Source organism: Dermacentor albipictus, chromosome 5 (genome assembly GCF_038994185.2).
Source record: "Dermacentor albipictus isolate Rhodes 1998 colony chromosome 5, USDA_Dalb.pri_finalv2, whole genome shotgun sequence".
Lineage (NCBI taxonomy): Eukaryota > Metazoa > Arthropoda > Arachnida > Ixodida > Ixodidae > Dermacentor > Dermacentor albipictus.
The window spans coordinates 119,864,622-119,889,985 of NC_091825.1; the positions used below are offsets into that span (position 1 = coordinate 119,864,622).

Consider the following 25,364-nt stretch of genomic DNA (forward strand, 5'->3'; position numbering starts at 1 on the left):
TATTGTGCCATTGTCCTCAATTTCAAGCACAAAGACAGTATTTGTCCGACACATCGAGGAAACTAGACGATCGTCCTCTGAGTGAACAGACAATATTAGAGCACCGTCCCGACCGATCATCGGCTCAGCAGGCACTGAAGGCACTTTTGTGTTTTCTCAGAACTTCTGGTTTGCTCGAGCGACTCTAACTGAAGCGCTGTCCGTACACGTACCTACACCTCTTCTCTCCCTTCTTTCTCTTCCCCTTCTCCCTTCCCCAAGTGTAGGGTAGCCAACCAGACTATTGACTGGTTAACATCCCTGCCTTCCTGTATCCTTCTCTCTCTCTCTCTTTCCACTTCAGAGGTTCCTCGCATAAACTACAAGTTCTGTGCCTCGCTTGGTGCGCGTGCGCGCGCGACCGAGCTCACGACGTGAAAACAAAGTCCGCCGCGAGCCAGCAGCGCTCATTGGCCATTCGCGGCACGATGCCACGGAACACCCTCTTTTCGCGCTTCGAAGACAGCGGCCGCGAGTTGGCGACGGTGCTCGCCAGGCGTGTACGGAATGTCGTCGATATGTTGCCGTTGCGCAAATTACACGAGCGCGACTATAGTTTGCCCGCGGGTTAAACGACTCGAATGCCATCACATCTGCATTTTTATTTCCGCTTTCTTTTTTTCCCCTAGGAGACCGACCAGTTGCAAATATGTGCGTATACTCTCCGCGCGGCGGGGTGTCTTACGTGCCTTTATTTCTTGAGAAATCAAAAGTTGTTTTCTTTAGCTTGTGTTATAGCGAAGCTGTATGCCTCTACCGTCCAAAAAAATGTTCGTGTCGTTGGCATGGTAAGCAGAAAAAACTCCCCATACGTGGGCCGATGCCAAAGATAGTGCAATATGCCGGGCAGACCCGCGGCGGAGGTGCAGTTCACAATTAAGAGGTCCACATACACAGCTAAGCTGGTCATCCTTCTTCACAGAATAAAAGGGCACTGAGCTTTTTTTCCCCCTTCCTCTCACGCAGGAAATCTGCGCATGCGTCGCTACTTCTTTAGAGCTCGCTTAAACTGAGCGTGACGCAAATGCGCAATAGCTGTCGACGAATTACTGCCACTGTGCTTTAAACGAAAGCCGTATGCCTGCAGTACGTGCTCAGTTAGTTCATTGCAAAAGTGCGCAGCGGTGGGCACTTTGCACAGAAAGTAACGCGTAATAAAAACGAACGACATTAGAAAACGCACGTTTCCTTGCTATAGCTCGACATGTTCCCTCGATTTGAGTGTGTGTATATATATATATATATATATATATATATATATATATATATATATATATATATATATATATATATATATATATATATATATATATATATATATACACACACACACACTGATGTTGAAATTTTTAAAGAAAAGCTTGGCGTTCTCGTGGCACGCACGTCATGTATTATAGCCTCACTAACTCGATCCCCACGTAGCTTTCTGCACGCTGAAAAAGTCAAGATATATCTTTTTGCGAATGGAAGACAACCGGCCTCGCTTTGTCCAACTGTATGTCCCCGTGTAGACACCATCAATTTTTTGAAACCTTAACGACGCCATTACGTTTACCGTGCCCCCGAGAAGCGTCTGTCATCGGTGCTAGAGCTCGTCCAAGTCGTCCATGATAAGTTCTAGCGTTGATGATAAAGTTGCTGCCTAATTTCTGTCTATACAAAGTCGAAATTAACAATTCTAAACTTTCGATCGCATAGCCCTTCCTCGGGCCACGTAGGAAGGCGAATGCTATACGTGCAGAAAATCAAACACAGCCACAAGAGTCCCGTCTTGAAGAAAGAGAGAGAGAGAAAGAAAAGAAAAAAAATATGAGTCGGCATGCACACACCGAAGACCACGAATTAAATCAAAGACCACAACAAGGCATGCTGTCAAAAAAAGATAGGTCGAAACTGCGCGGGCCATTCAGAGATTATTCGAGGTTAAGGGACCCGCATGTCTCACGGACCTATGCGAGACAAATTACAACACGCATATTCGTGCTCCGAGAGACGAAACGAGCCACCACCCAACTCGATCATTCCTCGCGGCCGCATTTGGATTAAAGCAGTAGCTTGTGAATGGACACTCGCCAAAAGAGCCTTCCTTTTGTACCAGGTCACATATAAACAAATTGGCCCGACCTTCTTCGCGTGCTTCGGATAAGTGTATCTAAAGGTCCATTCGTTTCTCACAATGACCGCTGCGGCGTGGACGTCGCTGTACATGCGGATAGCGCGGATGCCCTTGCCTATAGCTAGCTGTCCAGACTGATCCCTCTTCGTCCGCCTATCCTGAACTTTCTTACCCGCCCTCAAAGCCTACGACGTTCTGCAGATGCCTGCCGTCCACTGTGCTTGTTCGTACACGCATGCGAGTCCCAATAAATGACTTGCTCCGAGATAGTGGCCCATACGCGATCTGCATGCGCGCTGCGCAGATTCCTCCTATCTGTATATAGCATCCGCGCCATCGCCGGGCCGCTTGTAAAAGTGCGCCTTGTGATGAAACCGGTTTCTAACTTTTTCTCCGTGCGTACGAGCGCATTCGAGCTTTTTCTTTTTTTCTCTCTCTCTCTCTCTGAACGCATGGCTCGCCATGCGTCGCGCTGGATCGTCGAGTTCACTTCTTGTCGTCCTCCCGCTGGACATAAAATCGCCCGAGAAACCGACCCCCGCCCCCGGCTTCCGTGCCGACGCTCGCCATTTTCTTCCGGCGTGCTTTTGTTTTCGTTTTGCTTTTCTTTTTTTTGTAAAAGAAAGAAAAAAAGTTTACCGAACTGAAAAGTGCAGTGATGTTGGCCGTCATGATTCTTGTGGACCTCCGGTAAGTCTTAAAAGGACACTAAAGAGCAACATTAGGTAAATTTATGCTTGTAAATTATAAAGTGAAGCATTCATTGCCGTTTGCGCGTTTCCTGGCTTACCTGGTCTTGCGGTAAGAGTGCAGCGTTTTACTGTCGCAGAAGCGTTATTTACTTTTACAGCTTGCTTTCGATGGACGAAGACGATGTGTCTTCGAGCCAGGACGCATTTTCTCCACCTCAGCTGTTTTCTGCTTATTTCTGCGTGCATCTTTGGAGAGCCGACATGGTTCGATCGTGGCGCGGATGCAAGTTGACGTCCCCATTCCTCTGCCTGGAATGGCGACTTCGGCGGTCGCTGCGTCTAGGAAGCGGACCGGCCTCCAGAGCGGCACCGACGGCGATGACACCAGCGTCTACTCCCTCAGCAGTGAGGACTTCTCCGATGACGCCTTCGAGCTTGTGCGGAGCCGCAAGGCGAAACGAAGACACATCACCAGGGCATCCATGTCTTCGACCACGCCGATGGTAGGACCGACTCAGAATACCGCAGTCAGTACGATTCTAGTTGTATCAGAACTCGCTGCCGACAACCTGAGGTGACTCAACAGACAGGCTATATCGGTGCTACTTGAAGCGGTGGCGCCAAATCAGGTCACGGACGTTGGAGTCAACCGACGAAAAAAAAAATGTGTTGGCTATTGACGTCACACATGAGACTGCGCTGAGAAATCTGACTAAAGTTGCCGAACTAGGTGGCGTTAAGCTCCTCTCGTACCCCCCCCCCCCTCCCCGGAACAGTGGTTGCACTACTGGTGTCATCAACGACGTGGACGTTTCCATCTCCAGAGTTGACTTGCCGATCCTAGTGATTGATTGATTGAAAACATCTTTATTTACAGGATATTCGTAGAACTCGTGGGTGGGCCGCCTATTCCGGTAGCCCACTGGTTACTGCTGCTGCGCTGGCCCTCCCCACCAGCCAGTCACGCCGATCCTAGTGAAGCCTGCCATGGATGGCGTCGCCATAACCCCTGTGTATCGCTTCGGCACATCCCGCTCTGTGAAAATAATTTTCAAGGGCGAGACTCTCCCTTCGCACGTCGAGGTGGGCCACTTTAGACACCCTGTGTGACCAGTCATCCCAAGGCCACTTCAGTGCCGCGATTGTATGAGGCTAGGGCACGTGAGTGCTGCGTGCGAGAACACGAGAGTTTGCTCACGCTGCAGCGAGCCCCGCGCTGCAGGCTCTTGTGGAGCAACGGCTCTCAAGTTCACCAATTGCCTTGAGTCCCATGATGCTTTCTCGAAGGACTGCCCCGAAATGAAGAAGGAAAAGGCTATCTTGAAACAGATGGCAAGAGACCTTTCTTTCTTTCTGCCGCAGGCGTCACGAGTACGTGATGTTTACGAGTCACGGCGTCCCGAGTACGAGATCACGTACTCGCGACGCCTGCGGCAGAAAGGATGTTCCACATCCGCCGCCAAGGTGTGTCGGTCGTGACGCTGGCTAACACTCCCAGGGCAAGTTCTAGTAGTTACACGTAAATACCCCAGAAAGTGGATGGGAAGGCGGCGCCGGTGGTAGCTCAATTGGTTGAGCATCGCACGCGTAATGCGAAGATATGCGATCGTTCCCCACCTGTGGCAAGTTGTGTTTCCATCTACTTTCTTTTGCCTTATTTTATAATTTCAATTATTAAGTACAAGCAGTTTCCACTGTGTTGTCATTGGTGTCTCTGTTTGTTGGGTTCTTATGATATGCTCATACTCATATAACATACTCATACCCACCCTGCGGGATTGGCCAAGAATTGGGCTCCTGAACTTTCACATAATATTTCAGGAAACTGCAAGTAATCTGCAATTTGACCTTTTTTATTGTTCACCTTCTTAGGCTCCGCCAATTTCTAGTAACTCAGCTTTTTTTTAATTTTATTTGGCTCACTGCTACCACGATAGTGCAAATGTCACGATTGCGTTTCTGTGATTCACTTTACGTTTTTATGCACGAATCCACACAGATGCTCGCATTTTCTACCAACGCTGCGTTCTTTTCAAATCGAGGCGAAGTCGGTTAGGCGCGTTTGCCTGACCGTTTTTTTTTTTTTGCGAAAGGGTCGAGAGAAAGAGAGAGAAGGAAAGGCAAGGAGATGAACGAGGCATCAATTTCGGCTTTGCTACCCAGAGAACGAAGACGATGAAAGGATGAAAAACGATGGTTGAGAGAGAATATCAACTGCGCACCCACGCCGGGGCTGCGCGTTACACGTACAACTCGATACGCGCTGTCACTGAGGTCAGTCGATTTCGGCAACTGCGGCTGTTCTCTGAGCTGTTCTCTGAGCTACCCGCCGTGGTTGCTCAGTGGCTATGGTGTTGGGCTGCTGAGCACGAGGTCGCGGGATCGAATCCCGGCCACGGCGGCCGCATTTCGATGGCGGCGAAATGCGAAAACACCGGTGTACTTAGATTTAGGTGCACATTAAAGAACCCCAGGCGGTCGAAATTTCCGGAGTCCTCCACTACGGCGTGCCTCATAATCACAAAGTGGTTTTGGCACGTAAAACCCAATAATTTAATTTTTTTTTTCTGGGCTGTTTTCTGGGCTGTTTTCTGGGCTGTTTTCTGAGCTGTTTTCTGGGCTGTTTTCTGAGCTGTTTTCTGAGCTGTTCTCTGAGCTGTTTTCTGGGCCGTTTTCTGAGCTGTTTTCTGAGCGAGCTACTCGTGCTGCCACGTTCCATGAGTCTTTATCTCCATAAGCGTTTCCCAGGCCAGCCGCTCTGACACTGACTGATTCCTGTACTGAGCCGGAGGAATTACGAAGGGAAGCCTCAAGATATGGGGGGAGGGGGGGGGGTTACCTCTTGGTTTACTTACCGTGCATATATCGAATTGTCGATGCACTTGAATCGCGGCTTCAAAGTATACTTCTGTCTATAGAGCGAGCATATGATGCTTTCCTGGGTATAATCAAGGCTCGATGACATATGTCTCATTCGAAACTTTCTACACAAGGTCCCATTTCTGCACCTTCAGGCGCTCATGTTTGGAACTGAGTTGCACAAGTGATGGGCCAGGCCATCGGCTTTTTGGGCACGTGTCGACACGATACACGTAGCAGCAAAGAATGCGAGTGTGCCACGTCATGCAGTTGCGCGCCGAATGTGTGCCACTCGCTCCTTTCTCTCCATCACAGGCTTCTTTCTTGCCCACTTTTTCTCCGAAACGGCTGCTCCGTGCGCCTCGCGAAATCACGCAAACACGCAGCTCAGAGCCACACAGGTCACTGCGGTCAAACTTACGGTGTCGCGCACGCATCAAGAAGGTCCGCGGTTATTAAACGTTTAATTCTAGAGTCGCCGAATTCTTTTCTTTTTTCCTCAGTGTCAGCACGTAAGCGGCGCAGTAAAGAAATTTGGGAAGAGTGCGTATCATGATATGAGTTTAAAGATGTACATATTTATCGTAATATGAGTTTCAAATTGTCCTTTATATATCACTACGAGAGCCTTGGGGACAAAAATGACATGATGCATGTGGTTTGCAGCTTCAAGCACAGGAAGTAGTATAGACGTTCTTGCGAGCATGAGTTGGAACATCTGCCCAACATTACTATATATTTAAAGGTTCCTACCACTTAAGCCCTACAGACACCGCTGGCGATTGCCGTGTGTGTCTTATCTCGCGGCAATCTAATCAGTCGACTACCGCCTGCGTAGTACACGTTTAAATCAATGGCCGTTTGACAGCTATAGTCAGTGTCTCTTGGCGCGCTCGGAGTGGGAAAAGAGCAAGATGTAGGCGTGCATCGATTCTATAAGGACACTGTAATTCCCTCTCTCTCTCTCCGCATAACAATGTGCAACAAGGTTCCCCGCCGCGCAGAACAGCCATTACTGACGCTTCACAACTGCCGATTGGGCGGGAACGTGTGCGTATACACGTGTTATCATGTCACTACACAACTGAGCCTCCTGTGTATAGTTCGGGGCCTCAACATGGCATTCCTGCAGGTGGTGTCGCACATAGCCGGCGAGTCGCAGCAGCTGGCTTATAGCGTTCCTTGCGTTGTAGCCCGCGGTAAAGGAACACGCGGCGCCGCCAAACCCCTTCCTCGATCTCCGCATAGGTATTTGTATGCTGTGCTGCCACGCCGGTGCTTCGTACGTACGTTTGCACATGCAACCAACCACCCGTTCGGATGCCACATGCGTATTCGCCTCAAGCTCTCCGTAGGCGGAGCCAAGCTCTTCTCCTTTCTTTTATTTCGCAACGTACGGGATTGGCCTACGAGAGCTATATCGGACCGCTATGTGTAGTGTGTGCGACGGCAGGGGGTTGAACGTGTGAAAGTGAGGCGACGTTCCAGAACACACGGGTGCCTCGCCTTTTTCCGAGCCCCTCCGCCCCCCCCCCCCCTTTCCCTTAGGGACATCGAAGTGTACCGGCACTTCTGAACGGGTTGCACTGGAGCGGCGAACACCTGTCCGATCGCGGGATGCGCTAGTCCAGGTATGCCCTTGCGATCGGGCCGTAAATCTCCGGTCGCATTCGGAGCGCCCGTTTATACTTACAAGCACGAACCGTATTCATGTTTTTCTTTTTTTGACAGAATTGCGAAAAGGAAAGCGATGTTGATGGCTGATTTATCTGTGCCCGACGTCCAGGGAAGTGGCAGATGCTGCATGCCAGGAGGTGCACCGTGTGTGTAACGCGGAGACGGGCGTTCATCGTGTTTGATGAGATTGCTTTCCGGCCAACGGCGTTTCTGTGTACCGTCCTGACAATGGACATGCACACGTGCACGTACTGAGCAACGGTGCTTCTCCATGTACATACATGTCCGTTCATTATGGTTTCCGTGACTGACGTTCGCTGCCGATTCTGCTCAGAATGAAATGTGCTGTGCGATACGGCATTGCGTCATGCGGCAAACCGTAGCTGTATCTAGCCGAGCCTGTAATTGGTAAAACGTTTTACTTGTATCCGCTACTCGTACACGCTGCCTTAATCGCTGTAGAGATGGCCTAAAGTGGAGAAGTTGTCGAAAACTTGCAAGGACCGCAACTTCCGAGATCACCACTGGTGCAATATAGGAAACCATGAAAGAATATATATATATATTAGACAGCTACGGTGTCTGGCAAAGCAAATGGGAAAGTCACTCTTCTGCTGCATAGTGGCGAGGAACACTTGCACAATTGCGTCCTCGTCTGCAAGCTTACGTACGTGCATCGCAAACACTCTTCCGTAACGACAATTTCAGGCAAAGGAATGTTTAATGTTTCACGCTAGGTACGGTCGTGTACCTAGACTAAGAGGAAATCAAATCGAGAATGTCTACACGTGCCGCAGTGACTGTGCCTCACAAGTCGACCAGTCGTAGTGCAACGGAGATCGTGCTTGATAGCCTTTGGAATGCAGTTGGCAGTGACGTTGTGTGTTTTCTACTCTTTTGCATCGGAAATAAAGCTGTATAAGTGGAGTCACCAATTTCAGGGTGATGACAGCGCAATTGCTGTCTTGGGTGGCAGCAACTTTTGATAGAGAGGCAGTAAAATCTTTTATTGAGGCCCTCGACCAGAGCTAACAGAGAAATAGGATCTAGGGGAACAAAAGCGAAGTCACGAAATGAAAGAAAACGAGGGGGGGGGGGGAGGAGGAGGAGACGGGAGTCTTTTACCTTCCTTGGCAGGGCGTCATTGGCGGCCGTCGACGTACCAGAAGAGTCCACAATCTGACGGCTAATCCCATAATTTTTCGCGGGTTCATCTGTGGCGCATTTTGGCTGGTATACGCCCTTGTCTTTTGTTATTGTTGTTTTTTGTAAGCATTACGTTATCATGTCCTTGCACGCACTTTTTGACACCTTTTGCTGGCATTGCGCCTTAATTTTCTAGCAAGAAACATCTGTGAATTGTTACAGTTCTGTGCCTGTACTTCAGCTTTTCCATCTCCTTCCATACGAGCCTTACGCAGGGCTTACGGTATTGAATCATAAGTAAATATTCCTCTCATCGACTACCTGCAAGTAGCGGTTATGCGTCTTCACAACATTGTTGCCGGAGATTGCTATTGTTCTGCAAGCAAAATAGCGGGAGAGCCTAAGCAATCCCGACAAGCCTCTTTTCATCCGCAGAGAATGGGCAACCGGCCTACCTTCGACATAGACTCCTTTCAGCCGCGAATTATATATAACCTGCTGTCCTTATGTAGTTAATGTACATACATATTTTGGAGAGAACACAAGAACGACATTACAGAAAGAAAGCTCTCTCCCATGGCGTTATATATTGAGCCGCTTCTGACCACTCGTTATAATTACAAAAAGTAATTAAGTACGTATATTGCGCTGTCGTGCATTGATAGCTCTTCTACGAAGGAAAACAAAATGATCGTTATAAGTATCTAGATATGCGTGGTATAAGTCAAGCTTATTCTAATGCAAACAAGAACACTCGTTAACTGCACAGGTGCAAAACGCCCCTAACCGTCCCGTCAAACATGGCAATCTATCGTTTAAACAGGAGTCATTGGCATAGTATTTCTTGCAATACCGTGTACGTGGCGTAGCTTCCCTCTACTAAAAAAAACGTCACACACATTCAGAGATATCATGACAGTCGGTTACATTGCGGCCACTGGCCGAAACGAGCAACGTTAAGTTGGCTCTTCATACTTAAACGGCGTGTGAACGCCAAACGTGCCCTTCGGCGTGCCTCATAATCAGAAAGTGGTTTTGGCACGTAAAACCCCGTAATTTTTTTTTGTGTGTGTGCGGCCTTCATTGTTCTAGCATGTACGTAATCAGCGTCATTGTTTTCACCTTGGTCCTCTCGTTCAGCTGCGTTCAGTCGGCTCTCGTCTCTTGAGTTGTGGATTTGCGGGGTCAACGGTGGCCTGAACGTTAGCTCGAGGAGGATGCAAGAGGAGGAGGGTGCCGGTATCTAGGATCACGTCAGCAACTTAAGAAACGAAGGCCGGCCGAACGCTTTATTTTGAAAACGAGTGCGCCAACAGAAAAGACAAGGATGAACGGCGATGACTATGATTATATACTACATGGGGAGGAAAATTTTGTCATCGTTTGAGGCTGTGGAGCTTGGCCGCAGCCACAGGGCACTTTGCAATAAACTCCGTGGGTTTACAGGAGGGTCAAGCCGGTTTCGTCGTTTGGGGTTCTACCTCTCTGCGACTGCACTATATCTTTTTTTTTTCTCGTTAAACAAGTCTATCGGCTTACTCTTTTGAGGAATCTTGTCACTAATAAATACTCATTTCTAATTTCTGTGGCCCGTACCCGTCATGGGTGTGTGCCATCTTGAAAAGGAATCAACAGCAACAAGTGAGAGCAACGAAGTCCACACTTGGCGCTCACAATACTGCAACGGGAGTCCGCAGCTTCGAACGTGTTCCGAGCGGTACACGACACACCCAAATCTCAGCCGTTCCAAAAACCAACCACTCCCCTGACCCACTGCTATTCTATCCTTCTGCTCGCCCTTCTTTCCCTCTTCTTTCACTTGCAGCGTTCCTCATTACCGTTGCAGTGCACAGACACACACACACACACACACACACACACACACACACACACACACACACACACACACACACACACACATACATACATACATATATATATATATATATATATATATATATATATATATATATATATATATATATATATATATATATATATATATATATATATATATATATATATATATATATATATATATATATACTGCCGCCATCGAAATGCTGCCGCCGAGGCCGGGATTCGAGCCCGCAATCTCGTGCTTAGCAGCCCAATGTCCTATAGTCACTAAGCAACCATGGTGGGTCGGCGGTGCAGATTGGTCTCGGACTCTGTACCGGTATGCTCCCTTTGGGTTTCTCCCTCGCGAATGTCTCTTCTTCCCATCGCAATAAGAGGCCGTGCTGCTGAGCTCCAGCCTGGATGTTCCAGCGCCAGCTCGCGCACCGGGCCTGCCCGTTCGGCGGCCAAGGCCACAGGAGCCCCGGAATAAGGGCCCCTCCTGTTGCCGAAAGCGGCTTCAGTATAGAGTTTAACGTCTCTCTCTCTCTCTCTCTCTCTCTCTCTCTCTCTCTCTCTCTCTCTCCTTTGAGACCTCTTTATCCAGTGTAGGGCAGCAAACCGGGCCCTCTCTGGTTAAGAAGAACATTTAGTTCAGGTCCTCCTATCTGCATACATGGGAATGGGGAAATCATTTTTCTCTGCATCTCCAGCACCGAATTTGATGAGGTTTCGTGCAGTTAAAAGAAAACAATGAAACCTTTCCGTTGTAGGAAATATCTATATATTTTTATTTAATCATAACTGCTTTCTTTTTTAGAAAATTCTTGAATATTGCAAGATTAGTAAAACTGGTGTATCAAGGTTAGAACTCTGTAACTCAGAAATAAAAGACAATATCAAAATTTCGTGAACCTCACTTATTGATATATCTAAAGCGGAGAAAATCGATTATCTACCGACCTATAGTAAACCACTTCTACTCACTAAAGCGCTTTATATACTGACGGAACTTTCACGAAGAACCACGTAAGCCAAACGCGGTGCCGCGTTTGTCTTGCATGTTTCTTCGTCGAAGTCCTGTCAGTAACCCGCGGTAGCGAGTTGAAGTTCCCACCCTGTAAATATATAGTATACCGCCGATTTGTGAGCAGGACATTTGCAAAACCTTTGCGTGACACCAGCACGTTAACAATCACGCGACCATGTACCATCTTTATATCTATTGTCGACACCATATCCTCCATCTGGACTTCATTGAACATAACGAGCAATACATATAACATGAAGCACGTTTTTACGGCGCAATTTTAGGCTGGGCACAGCGAGGTACACAGGAGATACCAATGACTGAAGATGTTGTTACTGTCATTATGTTGCTGTATTTTTGTGCTTCGCCGTTACAGGCTCTGTGTCGGTCGCTGCGATTCCGTTCGAACGGAAGTTAAACGCCGGTTCTGGCCTATAGTGCGCATTGCCATCGTCTAAGGACGAACGGAGCAAAGCGTTACCTCCTCCGCCACACCTAACCGCAGTCCCCAGATCTCTCTCTTGCAACTCACACAGGCACACAAGCGTCGGGCAAATGCGGCGCAGCTTTCGCGGGTCTGCATTCTTGACAAAACGAAAATACGCGCGCAAGGGGGGAGGGTGGGCGTGGTTGAATATAACTGTCTGGGCGGTTGAGCGCATTCGCGGCCCACGCGCCTTATCTTAGTGGTGACATGCGGCAGGTGCAAGGTCTAAGGGTGAGCCGAGATGGCTGGTGGCTTTGACTTGACGCGTGCTCTGTTCCTGCACTCTTAACGTTATCTCAAACTTTCGATAACCGGTGAAGCAAGAAGGAGCACGAAGCGTTCGCTCCCCGTCACGCCAGCGCTCTTTATCGCGCCAGCGTTGTGACTGCAACTGTTCGCGGTCATCGAGTGAGATCTGTGTCGCGATATTGCCTCCACACCTTCATCTCGATCCTATGTCACTCTTATCATACACTGTTCGCGGAACGCTAATCCCGTCGGTAATGCGCACGGAGCGTCGCTCTGACCACCGACGATGCGCGAAAACCGTAAAAAGGAATAGCATAATAAAAGGCATCGCTACAAGAACGCGGCCTTGTTCACGTTATCGAGCGGTGAGAGGCCATGCTAGTTAATCTAATTTGTAAGTGAATGTTTACTGCAGTTTATATGGCCGATAAAACTCAGCACCTCACTTCATGTATAGTTGCCTTTGCTACCGCTATCACTCCATCGCTTTTCCGGCGAATCGCCGACTTTCTTTTTGTTTCCTGTTGGCTTTCTCCTCCCCCAGTGTTGTGTGGCGAACCGGATGCACCCGTGGTTAACCTCCCTGCCCATCCTTTTCGTTAGTTATCTCTCTAACATCTTAGTCTTCCTTGTGTGCTGCTTGTTCTTTTGCCTCTTTCGTTGATGTCACCTCGTTGGTGGTCATTCTACCTGATCAAATGTGTCATTTCGTTCATTGCAAACCTTGCATGATTTCAATGCACAGAAAAGGGCCTGCCTCCTTCACCTGCTATTTTCGTATTTCCATAACCTTATACCTTTCTTTCTTCCTACAATTCCCAACAATGCCATTTTTGGTATAAGTAAGAATGCCGGTTTATAGAATGTCATGTTACAACACAAAGAAATACATTGAAATAATTATTTTAAGTTAGTGGTAACCGGATTAGATGCGTCTCTGGGCACCAGATGAAACATCGTTTTTATAATACATGCTAAATGGCTTGATTTCAGCGCAAGGACGCGAATTCCAGTTGTTCACTCCTCGCGTCGATACGAGAATTCTCATATTCTTCATTCTGGAATTGCATATGGCTTAAATCTTAAATTCCAGATTTCCTAAGCTAAAACGCATCCGTAAGAGAAAAAAATTCGTGCCACCCTTAATTTTTCACAATCGTCAAATTTCAATTGCAGTTTACTGATTTGCTGTGTTTTCAGTTGCGGTAATTGCACACTTGCACAATACCGAGTTCTTGTTTGGGCCCCTGTGCCCGTTTGCTCTCATTGGTAACTACGTCACCAAACAGTGCAATGTCGGCCTGTACTTGCGACGTCACTCGCGCAGCATGTTATGGAATCTAAGTAAAACCACATTCAGACGCTTTCCTATGGTGTCCCATAATTCCGCACGTTTTCCACACGCTGGCTATTCAACGGGTAAGCATTACTTGTCTGTTGCGCGTCATTTTAACCGCGCGGAATTAAATGAAATTGTTACGTTCTACCGGCCAAAGGCCGGCAGCTATGCGATGAAATCCGGGCCGATTCGCAGAGCAAAATGACGACGCTTTATTTCCAGCTCGCAAATATATATAGAAGAGAAAAGAGAGAAAGAAGGAAAGAGGGACCATAGACGCATGCGCGGAGAGGCGCACGTGGCTCCGAATAGGTTATCTGCAGCAGAAATTATGTTGTTTAAACGGGCCAAAACCACGATCTGATTATGAGGCACGCCGTAGTGGCGGACTCCGGAATAATTTTGACCACCTATAGGGTTCTTTAACGAGCACCTAAATCTAGGTACACGGGTGTTTTCGCAACTCACCCCCATCGAGATGCAGCCGCCGTGGCCGGGATTCGATCCCTGAACCTCGTGCTTAGCAGCCCAACACCATAGCCACTGAACAACCACGGCTAACAGTACGGAATATTGGAGCCGCAATCACACTTAGCAGTCACAGTTCAACTTTTTATCGGGAAAGTGATGAAGTTCACACGACGCTTGTGACGCCAAGCGCGTGGAAGATATTAACATATATATGTTATGTTTACGTCCAGTAGACTTGGCAAGCTAAATATACCTGGCTACAGCGAAGCTTCCATATAACCCCATACGTTCAAAACATGGCGGTTCCTCGTCGTTTCAGGGGCCTTGGTGTCATCTGTGCGAAGAGGAAACACTTCCGGTGGAAGAAAAAAAATAATGTGACGCCATATTCGTTAAAAGCAGAAGTGGCGTCACTGCTTTTGTCTCCAAAGGGCGAAACTTGTTTCGGTGGCCTGCTATTAGATCTGTATTTTGAAACGGCCCGCGATTCGACTCAATGCCGATTTCGAGCTTTCAGCGCAGAAAGCGACGCAGCGAAAGGTCAGCCGCATACGGGTGTCGAAATCGCACACCTGCACGAGCATCGCTCCTTTGCAGGCCTTCGAAAGATTTGGCTGTGCAGTGCTGTTCGTATCGTCAGACTTCGAGCCCGCCGGCCAGCGCAAGCCGCACGAAAACAGCTAATGTAAACGGTTATCTGGCGGTCGTAACTCCCTATGCTTTTAACTGAAGGCGTTAAGCAACGATCAAACCACCCGCGACACCAGAATCCTGTGAATCGTTGACAAGCAAAGCAAGACAACGTGTACGGGGGAGCACATTGTAACAGGTGAACTTTTCGAGCGCGCCTTTCTGACGACTTCAAAAGCTGCATTGCATTGCAAGTGATAGAGGCGTCAACGCCCCCTAATATTGGGGGCGCCGAGAAAGGTGAGATTTTTTGTTATTGACAAAGTGGAGATGTACTTTCTTTCCTCGCCACGCGTATATAAAATTGATTAGGAATCCTATTTTCGCTGAAGGAATCAAACTGTCTCGTTTTAATTAAAAAAAAACGGTTTTGTTTTCTCACTGTTTGTTCCCTCCCCACGTTGTCGCGCTTCAGTTGCTGCTCCCATAACCATGCTGTTCGGTGACAATTTGTTCTGTACCGCTTTTCTCTCGAAGCCTGGGGTCCTATTTGAATCGACCTTGAGAGTCGCCTCTGTTCAGAACACAATCCCTCTACATCGAACCAACAGCGCATGCGTCAAGTCGCAGCATAGTCTATGCATAGTCTCAAGAGCCCCTCCATGCAACGGGGGTCGACCTAACCAGTGCGACACTATGGTTTGAGCCTCCAGTGGCTTATGCTATTTGGGTGTCACTTGCCGCACTTATACGAACCAACTAAAGTTATAATGACTGATAAAGCCGTATCTTTCTTTTTTTTTTCGAACTCTTATTCTTCGTTTGAATAATTTGCTGAAAGTGTCAGAACAAGGATAAACTGAGGCCTAATGATAATATATTAATTAATATAGTTATTATTATTAACAAAAAAAGAAGCTTTGTGAGCTTGTAGTTATAGATGACAAAAATTGATGTCTTGCGGAATCCGCAACACGATCACGCCGGCTGACTTAGTTTACCAATATTGTTACTCAAATAACGTGCCATGACATTGTATTGTATACAAAACGATAATTTTTCCCCTGTTTAAACGTTATGAATGGCGTCGCGAACAGAATGCTTATGGTAGTTCTTATTTCTGAGGCATAAGGAGTCGTAAATGTGGCGCATTCCAGAATTTCAAAGAATTTGCAACTTTCCGCAACTGTTGAGAATGTTGAAGGGCCAATGGAAATTTATGCTCGAAAACACGCCTTCTGTTTTTTTTTTCCTCTTTCCAGCATGGTGTTCACCTGGGTTGGCCACCTTTTCTGCATTCTTACCCTCTTGAAGTGTCCGAGTTCTCGTGTGCAGACTTTCAAACGGCCCATTCTTTCAAGCTTCCGCAACATCAAGAGCGGTGTTACGTCCTACAAAGGCTCCAGTCTCACGTGCGACAAAATTTTTTTCTCTGCTTCACTGACCTCCATGACCCGGTCCACGCGGAACCCAACAGCCTTCTATGGAAAGAAACCTAAGATCAGTACGTACTAGGCTGCAAGCATGGGATACTGTATTTTATGCATGGAAAGCTCCTATCGTACAAGAAACGAAGTGTTGGGCTCCATTATAACAGCTTACCACGGCACGGTTGTAAGTTGTCACCTGGAGTGACCGCCATGCTTGGAGATTCTTAGGGGGCTTACATTTGTCATTATCGCTTCGTGTTTAGTATTAGGAGTTGGTCGAAACACAATCTCACTCGGATAGTTTCGCAGCGGGTGGCAAATCAAATCATAGGGTTCTAACTTTTACGCTCTTCTATTGCAGTCTATTGAAACGCGCAAAGGAAAAGCCGGCATGAGAAAAAGCCCTTCGCACTGCGTGTGAGCCTCCTGATACAGGGACTGGTGAAGATTGTGTTCCTCTCACGACTACGAAGGTGTCTACACGCAGCCTGTCCCAAATAGGTTCACCACATTTAACCATTAACCATACAGTGGAGGCTAATCTGCCAATCGCAGAACAAACAGATAGTGAGTGCAAGCAAAATGCCCAGCCTTTTCTTGAAGCTGTCCATGACATAGATGCGGGTGTTTCAGACAGATGGCTACGCTCAACTCAGCGGTGAAAATTGCGCGCGCCAACTTAGCGGAACGTGTTCTTGCATGAGGCACCATCACCGAAGTGGCCCAGATAATAAATTCAAAACCTCATGCAGATGCTACAATACGCATGCATCGGTGCAAGCGCCAGCCGATAAAGTGTATTCTACGGGGTGTGCCGTCTGCAATATACTACATTGTAGCCTTCGAGGATGACGTGGATATGCGAGACATGCAACGTGCCCCTGTAGCTGCTAGGAAACAGGGCCTGTCTTGCAGGCCTCCGCGTTATGTGACTGCTAGGCCCTTAGAGCATGTTGATCATTCCACCTCACGCTGTCCTAGTGATAGTGCAAAAAATATATCTTTTTCATTGTGAGACCAGCATTTTCTTACCAGATATTTGCTATTTTTTAAAATAACATTCAGATTTACTCGCAAAGTATACTTCTGCGCGTTGAATTCAGAGTTACGCTGAATTAAGAGTTAGTTAAAAAAAGAAACTTGAAATTTTCAGGAAGATTTCACTCAAGTGCTTTTTTTGGTGAAATGTCACCCATGTTTGGTGTTTCTGTTGATCAATGACAGCACTACGCTTCTCCCAACTATCTGCGTGGTGAAGTGTGTTCGCACGTGAGGTAGAGAGAGGGGGCGGGGGAGAGGAGATGGTTTATGAGATGAAAGGCATCGGCATTGACCACAGCAACGAGCCAGAGTTACAGGTTTCCTGCCGCTGCAGCAACTTGACAGTGAATGAAGTAAATTTGGTATGCGCTCTAGAGGAAACGTTACCTGCTATTCTTGATTCCATTGAGTTCGAACTGCAATAGTGTTGGCCACAATTAACTCAAAAGGCTAGCATAACTTTCTAAAAGTGGTAAAGGGCAGAACACGGAAAAGGGGGGGGGGGGGACTCTCTATTCATATTAGCTTAATACATTTACCGTCACAGTAGCGGCATTTGAAAAAACTATGTTAATCTACGAAATCTTCGCTTTCAATAATAAAATTGTACAGTGCAGTGAAATCTGGTAGCTGAATCGTCATAAAACACTCAGAGCGTCGCTCCTTTTGACAGTCGAAACTGAAACTGTAGGCCACTGCGCCGTTGCTTATTGAAGTGCTAAGAACACAGCAATTTCTTTTTCTTTCTTTGTTTTCTAATACCTTTTGTCATAGTGCAAAGTCTGTTTCGAAGACTGCACTACCGCATGCAGCTATTTCAACGAAGGAATGACACAAGGACAGAAAGAAAACAAGATCATTCAGTGCAGTTCTGTAGAAACTTGTTTCTATTGCTTCGAACATCGTACCTGACAAGTGCATTGGGAAACAAGAAACAGAAAACACTGTACGTGCAACGTCCGCACTGGAAATCATTCGGTTGGTGCACGCCACGTGTTACACGTCAGGCACCGAAAAGTCATTGTTCGCACTTCACAACACGGCAGTCTGGTGCCACGCCACCGCACACAACCACAACACTTCGCGCGGAGTTCCACGAGGAGTTGAAAAAAACAACAACAAACAAACAAATAAAAATATTGGCCCCGCTCACGTATCCCGGATAAGATTATGAAAAGATGTGCCCCGAAATCTTATCTACACAAGATGTGACCCATGAGTGAAAGGAAGGAACGATACGGCCCGCCCAGGGAAGGGGAGAAGAAAACGTTGAGTGTGAAAAGCTACAGAGCGGATTCGAGCCATCCCCATTCCTCAAAAAGTTCCTAAGTCAGTTTCAACCCTGTTTGTCTAGTATACACGCTCACATGACGTCACCGCCTAAAACAGTCCGGCATCCTTCATTGCCTACTCGTGAAAACGATAGTGTAGCTGATTCCCAGTTCCAGGGCTTGGACGCACACATTTCTTCCCAAGATTGCCTTTCGACATTTTCCATATCTCCCTCCTAGCTTCTGTTATGCATCGATTGCCCGACACAGTGCATGATAGGGCGGGGGAGGGAGGGAGGGAGGGAGACGACCTTGAAGCGCGATGGTTCGCGTGGAGTAACAATTTCACTCACGTTCGTATACTTTGCAACCAACCCCACAAGGCAAAACGATCACATCAGTGAGCAACGAAGCGAAGCCTCACCCAGGGGGCCAACGTTTTGACAAGTGGATTTGTCGTCAGAGTCCTGAAGAAAACAATGCCTCCTGTTAAAACGCTGTCTTCAGACTGAGGTGTTGCTTGTTTGGCCGCTGTTGATTACTCCAGTTAACCAAGCCGTTGTAATGACAGAGTGACTTGTAGTTGTAGTGACTTAGCCACACACACGGCTCCGAACCCGTCACGGCCATCCTTTGATCACAATAGTGTCATTCACTAAACCAAATGATAGCGGGAAACTACTGGAATCACGTTTTCGCGGCATTGCCACATCGAGCGAGTATTTTTTAAGTATGAGGGCAGGCTTTTGTAGGCAGGCTTCGCGGACTGCTTTAAGCGGATGATATCCTGCGAGAGACAAAGAAAAGCAAGCCACTGGAAGTGCTGTATTTAATAAGTGCATTGTCAGGTTTTTTTTTTCCTTCCCTGCTGGATGATCGGCGCTCTGCTGACGCGCACACACACTTTGGCTGCACTGCTGAGCAGTCACTGCACCTAACTGCAGCAACCTCAGCGGTCCTCACAATGGCACAGGCGATATGGGTACGGAGAAATCTTGTTCATCAGTGTTCAAGGCGCCGGCGATGCACAAGGCAATTCAATCCATGACACAGGTACTTGGTCACTCGCTTCTTGAAAATAAATCAGAAAGGCGAACAAGAGCGGTTGTTGCGAGACTTTTTTCATCGCTTTGATTTCCAGCTTGTCAGCCTCATCGGACAAGCAGCGTTCTATGGTTCAAGAACAAGGCTGGCCCGTCGCTGGTAACCGTATAAGTGCAATTGTGCTTGGTCCCTATAATTACCTTGGCATGAGCTGCAAGATAACTGCCAATGTGTACATTAGAGCATGTCCTGGAATGTCCGTGCTGTGAAATCCGCACGTCTCTTGCCGAGTCAAATAAGTGAGGAACTGCTTGAACTCAAAAGAGCTGCGTGCTACATCCGTCACTCCATTTGGTTTAAGTGCTTCGAGCGTTTGCCGGTTTGCTTTAAGCTGTAAGAGTCCGGGCAGACCGTTTTTATTTCTTGTCTGATAAACCGACCGACCACGCTTCCGATACAGTGATGAGCAGAAGACCTGTCCTTACAAGGCAATGGACCTGGAGGTCTTCTCTTGATGGCTGGTCTCTTGAGGTGTGTGGTCCCCATCGAAGACGTAGTCAGCACTCTCGCTGCTTCTGGCTAGCTGCAGGACAACTCCGTGACTTGCGGTCTCTGGACAGATTGCCCCTTGAGGTGTGGTCTCTTTAGGAGTGTTGTCCCTCTCGACGCCAAAGCCGGCACCGTCCCCGCTGTTGGCTGGCTGCAGGTGTCCCAGAAAAAGTCCGGCCCTCTGAGGGGATCGACGCCGAAAGCGGGACGGCGAGGAGGAGAAAGACGAGGAGGAGGAGGGCAATCTTAGGACGAGTGATGATGCTGGATGATGGTGGAAGGGTTCCCCTGCTGCAGTTTGCCCTGGTCGACCTGCACGAGCACGCTCGTGGGCGTCTGGTACACGTTGCCGGACTGCATGTCTCCGGTCATCAGCAGCTGGCTGCTGGTGACCGGTTGCACGTCCAGCGGACTCATGCGCAGTCCGTGCAGGTGCTTGTTGAGCGCCGCCGACGACGGTGCGATGGGCGAGGAGAGCGAGCGGGGGCTGTGCGACTCGCCGACGGCGTTGCCCATCATGTCGACGTTCATGCCGCCCGGCGACGCTGGCATGGACACCTCGTGCTTGATGACGGCCGTCGGGGCGTAAGCGGGCAGCACGCCAGACCCGCAGCCGAGGCCTTTGTCTGCAATGAGGCGAGAGGGAGAGGAGGAAAGACAGATCACGTCATTTAACTTCAAGGCAACCTAACTTTGCGTGCCCTAGCTGGCTGTGAAGGCGGCGGTTAAGATAGCCCTGCCGCCCTACTTTCACGTATACAACGCAAATGCACACGGGAACGGCGACACTGCGTAGACACTTCAGTGGAACACGAGAAGTTAACAGCGGTGGAGTGAATCATTAAGTGAGCACTTTTCTGGCAATGTGAAGAGATGAAATTGCTTGGGAAATAAAAGTTGCTGAATGCATATTGAGTGACCGGAAGGAAATAGGTGCGGCGATGGGTGACTAAGTGAGTGAGCTACTCGGTGTATAAGATAAACATTGGCGAAAAGAAGGAAAATATGAAGGAATAGAGGCACGAGAAGGCCAGCGACAGACATTTTATCAAAGTGCTAAGGTGGCTTTCCAACAATGCAGTAGTGCCCAAGTTATGGTTGCCAAAACATTGTTAAATTGGTGATTACTGGGCACTCAGTACATGGGTCTTGCTTTCATACGTTAAATATGCTGTTAAGAAGTACCCGAAAGCAAGAACAACGTACGAGCCACACGCTTGAGTGAAGCAAATTGGCCAGCCATATATTGTGCAACGTGCATTGCGGTAAAGTCATTCTTACTTCTTCTTTTTTAGAGACTGTACAGACAGACTAGGCACGTTCGCAATCACACAGGTCACTAAGGCAACCACGTCGAAGCGATCTGTCAATAGCAAGAAAAGGAGAGAATGTCTAAATTGGTCAACAGAATCGGTCTACTACATATATGTATACATTCATGCTTGTTGATGTCTTTACCTTTCATCGTTCCTCCTTATTTTTTTTGTTCACTGCTTCACACTTCTGTGTATCTATTTCTTTTTTTGTATGTGTGTCCATGTGTGCCCGCGGTATATGAATACCTGTGTGTGCTGCCTTCTGTGAGGGCCCCTTAGGCACCCTCAAAGCTGCTTTTGACCGCTTTTCACCTCGTGTTCACCTACTATTTCGTTGAAAATAAAATTTTCATTCATTCATTCATTCATTCATTCATTCATTCATTCATTCATTCATTCATTCATTCATATATTCATTCGTTCTTTCGTTCGCTCTTTCGTTCATTCGTTCGTTCGTTCAATGATTCATTCATACAATGGCCAACTCACCGGGACTCGCCCTGCGAACCTGCATGCCGTACGCGGCGATGTTGTGGTCAGCCGCGATCATGGTGGAGTACATGGGCACCATGCGCTTGCTGTCCATGGCCTCGTGCGCGGCCGCAGCCACCGCGGCGGCCGCCGCCGCGGCGTTCATCTTGCTCGAGCTCTTGGACGACTTGCCGTCCGCGTTGGCGCTCTTGGGCTTCCGCTTGCGCGTCTGGATGCCTTCTTTCTTCATCGCCAGGGGCCTGTTGACCTGCGCAACCACGAGAGAGAGAGAAAGAGAGAGAGAGCAAATGATAAATCTCTTGTCCCAGCATTCTTTTTGTCATACGCGGAAGAATGCTGAATAAAGATTTTGATTTGATTTCGATTTGAAAGGTAGGAAGGTTAACCAGGAGCCCAGTTGGCTACCCTACACTGCGGAAAGGGAAAAGGGGACGGAAAGATTAAAAGAAGGGAACGTCGGCGTGAGGCAAGGGGGGTTTACTGCACGCGCCTCGAGGCGCGTGTAGTAAATTGCGCTTTCTCATCGATATATCGTTGCGCTTTAATGTATACGAGCGATGGATAGAAGCAACGAAATAGCCCACTTTCTTGCTACAGCAAAGCAAACGTCGACTACGTACACGCGGACACCGCGTACATGTGTCCAACACCTCCTGTAGGGACGCTTAATACGTGGGACCAGATTTCGTATCGATTCTTTCCATTTCTTTCTTTTCGTTCTGCCCTCCGCAATTGACTGCACGAAGTCGCAACGCCGTTACCAGGCGCATCGTCCACTCGGTGCGACGATAAACGAATTGATCGAATTGAAGAAAGAAAAAAAATGCTTAGAAAAAAACGAACGCAATCTTCTTTGAGTCGTGGCGCCGTGAAAGAAGGTGAGAGCATGCATTTCAGTCGGTGTTGAAGACACTTACCGCAATCATCTTTAGTTTAAAATTGGTTTTTTGGCAATCATCTTTGGCAGTCACCCGGTCTAAAGTGAACTCTTTGCTTAATTCATCTTGGGACATCAGTACCCGAGGTACGCAAGCATTATGCTACCTGGAAGGTGTCGATCCATAGTGGCGTAAAGGACAATATTCTACATTATTCAGCGTGGTCGCTCGGTTGCCTAAACTGCTATAAATCCATTGTGCAAGTCGACATCACCGCGACGGTGCCCGCTGGCCCCTATAGCCACGACTTCAGTGTTTTGTGGTCCGAACCCATAGAAGCTCATGTTAGACCCTGACATTGCGCCTCGCCGCAAATAAGGAAATCGCAAGAAACAGTGTTTCGACACGCAGGTCATTTTTATTACTCGTCCTCCGAAAAGTTGCGAACCTCGCCTAAATTACGACGCGAAGGAAGAAAGGACGTAGGACAAATAAATAATTATTCCGGCGTCGCCCTTTCTCCTCTCGCAACAACCCGACCCCAACGAAGCGGGGAGCACTCGAACTCGAACAACAACGCACCGCCGCGCCCCGGGTCTCCGACAGAGCGTGTCACAACACGACCAAAGTCAATCGTCTGATTGCTATCCTCGCTCACCCTTGTACGCGTGCACTCTCCCGCAAACGAACGTGACTGTTCCTCACGACCCTTCCTCCCTCTTTCCACCCCCTCCCCGCCTCCTTTCTCCCGGCCTTTGTTCGCGCTGGACGTGGACCACAGAAGCAGCGCTTCTCGGCGTTCATGTCGAAACCGTCTCGTTCCGCGGTGAGTGCGACTGCTCTTTTTCGGATGACGTGTTTGTGTATTCGGCAACGATGGACTCGGCTATAGGTCAGTGACACTACGCTCACTGACTGTACCAAGGTGCGCGCGGTCTGCTTTAAACGCACGCTAAAACACAAACTCCAAGATCAATCTGGAGTGATGAAGTGTTCATTCAGAACACAATTTTCTTTTTTATTTTCTTTTTTATTATTTATGTTTAGCAGCGATAGATTTGGTTGTCGGGAGAGGAAAGAAAGGCCCGGTGTTACGTTTCTTGAATGTCTCCCCGAAACCCCAGCACCATGTTGTACGTCAGTGTGACGTCGCAGATATGCTTCTTTGTTTACTTCGGTCGCTGTGGCTCTGTACAAGTTCTCTAAACACCCTGTTCGGCGTCTCTAGAGTGTAACGCAGTTTATCTCTACCCATAAAAAAAGATTATCTACGACCGAGCACACGCCGCAGCTAACTGGAGCAGGAAGCTCAATGCGGCGTTACCGCCCGTATTTCTTTTTTTTTTTCCCAGTCTCCCTTTAAGCTTACGTTGTGCAGCTTGTAGTAGAGGCCGCACGCGTTGCACACTGGCTCCCCCTGGTTGTTGCGCCTCCACAGCGTCGTCGTCGAAGTGGCACAGTTCGAGCACTGCAGGCCGACCCGCCGGTTGGGAGGCTGCTGCTGCTGTTGGTGCTGCTGCTGCTGGTGCTGAGGCTGTTGCTGCTGTTGCGGCTGCTGCTGCAGGGCGAGAGAAGCGCGCGTGCACGAGTGAATTTTCATCGACTCCGCAGATCACGTGACGTGCAGAGACAGAGTAAGCGCTACGTGCCATGCATAAAAGACCCAAACAGTGATTTCTGTGTGTAGCTTTCAACATAAGTTCTCGGCATGTGTAGCAAGCGTCGGCTAGCCTACCTTAACACGTTTTTTCAAGATCCCAAAGATGATAAGGGAAATAAATATCTGCCCTCCATTTGAAAGGAGCGATATGACACATCGTAATTCAATTCGATTGAAATTTATTTGAAAAAGAAATGGGCAATGTAATTTCAAGAACTGAAATTGGATCGATCCCACAGTATAGGTACGGTAGCTATCCTTGTGTGTAACACTTTGTCCCAGCGCACAAGACGCATTCAGTGACTCCAAGGGGTACAGGAAGTATGCGAAGGAGCTTCGAGTGGCATAAAGTGTTGAAGAGCATTGAATAGAAAAATAAATTCGCACTAATCATTGCGATTTAATTTCTTTCATTGTAGATGCATTAGCCGAAAGAGAGACAAGCCCCAACGCACCCTAATCTGCCGCTCTCGTCTACTCAGCATCCGCTCTTTACAAATTTGACATGTGCATTTCGGCTATACACGAGCGAACAAGCACCCACCGATTATCTATCGACTGTTATCTATCAGCTTCGATCGGCTGGACGCTTGCTCTGTCGACGGGAGTGGCTTTACGGGCTTATTCATATGTCATCCTGGAACTGTGGCGCACGCACAGACACACAGAAAGTTTGTTCATGTGGCAGCACACGTAGCACGGCAACACCTATCGGTGCGCGTCCACCGCCACAATGCATGCACTTTCCGTGTCGGTGTCTTTCAAGGCCTTTTTCAAGATCCATGACTTCGCGATCAAGGATCGCTCACTAGTTTACGGTAATGTGGTCATCGAGCTGTTCATGCGTAAGGGTCTTCGCAGGACAGCAACCGCGGCAAATTTTAGCTGCGACAGAGATTAGCTACAGGTGTCAAATTTCAGAGCATCTTCCTTGCGAGTTAACACCCTGCTTCCGCCTTCTCACCCTTCTCCAACATTCAAGCATAATTTCCGGAGTTCTGAGTATGTACTGAAGCGCTCGTAACGAAAAGCGCGGCCTACAGAAAAAACCTCGTTGCGATCGTGAATGGAAGGGAAACGCGGCGAGCTCTGGAGATGATTTCACCTAT

At 48.1% G+C, this 25,364-nt stretch overlaps 1 protein-coding gene and 1 long non-coding RNA gene across 4 annotated transcripts in view; one reads left to right on the top strand and one right to left on the bottom strand.

Moving 5' to 3' along the window:
* The window catches only part of LOC135916247 (uncharacterized), a 78,660-nt gene that overhangs the window by 32,893 nt on the left and 20,403 nt on the right, over positions 1-25,364 (top strand). The window contains exon 2 of the long non-coding RNA XR_010568882.2: positions 15,837-16,078. This is a non-coding gene — a long non-coding RNA (uncharacterized lncRNA). The remainder of the gene's footprint in view (positions 1-15,836; positions 16,079-25,364) is intronic.
* Positions 17,829-25,364, bottom strand: part of LOC135916245 (transcription factor GATA-4-like) — a 142,001-nt gene continuing 134,465 nt past the window's right edge. For 2 of the 3 annotated variants that reach the window (XM_065449559.1, XM_065449560.1), the window contains 3 exons: positions 23,965-24,153; positions 21,715-21,964; positions 17,831-20,535 (listed from right to left, as the gene is read on the bottom strand). In XM_065449559.1, coding sequence (XP_065305631.1) covers positions 20,156-20,535; positions 21,715-21,964; positions 23,965-24,153 — 819 coding nt within the window. In that variant the 3' untranslated portion in view covers positions 17,831-20,155. Of the gene's footprint in view, positions 20,536-21,714; positions 21,965-23,964; positions 24,154-25,364 lie in introns of all 3 variants that reach the window. The other variant, XM_070538798.1, reaches the window with a different exon arrangement.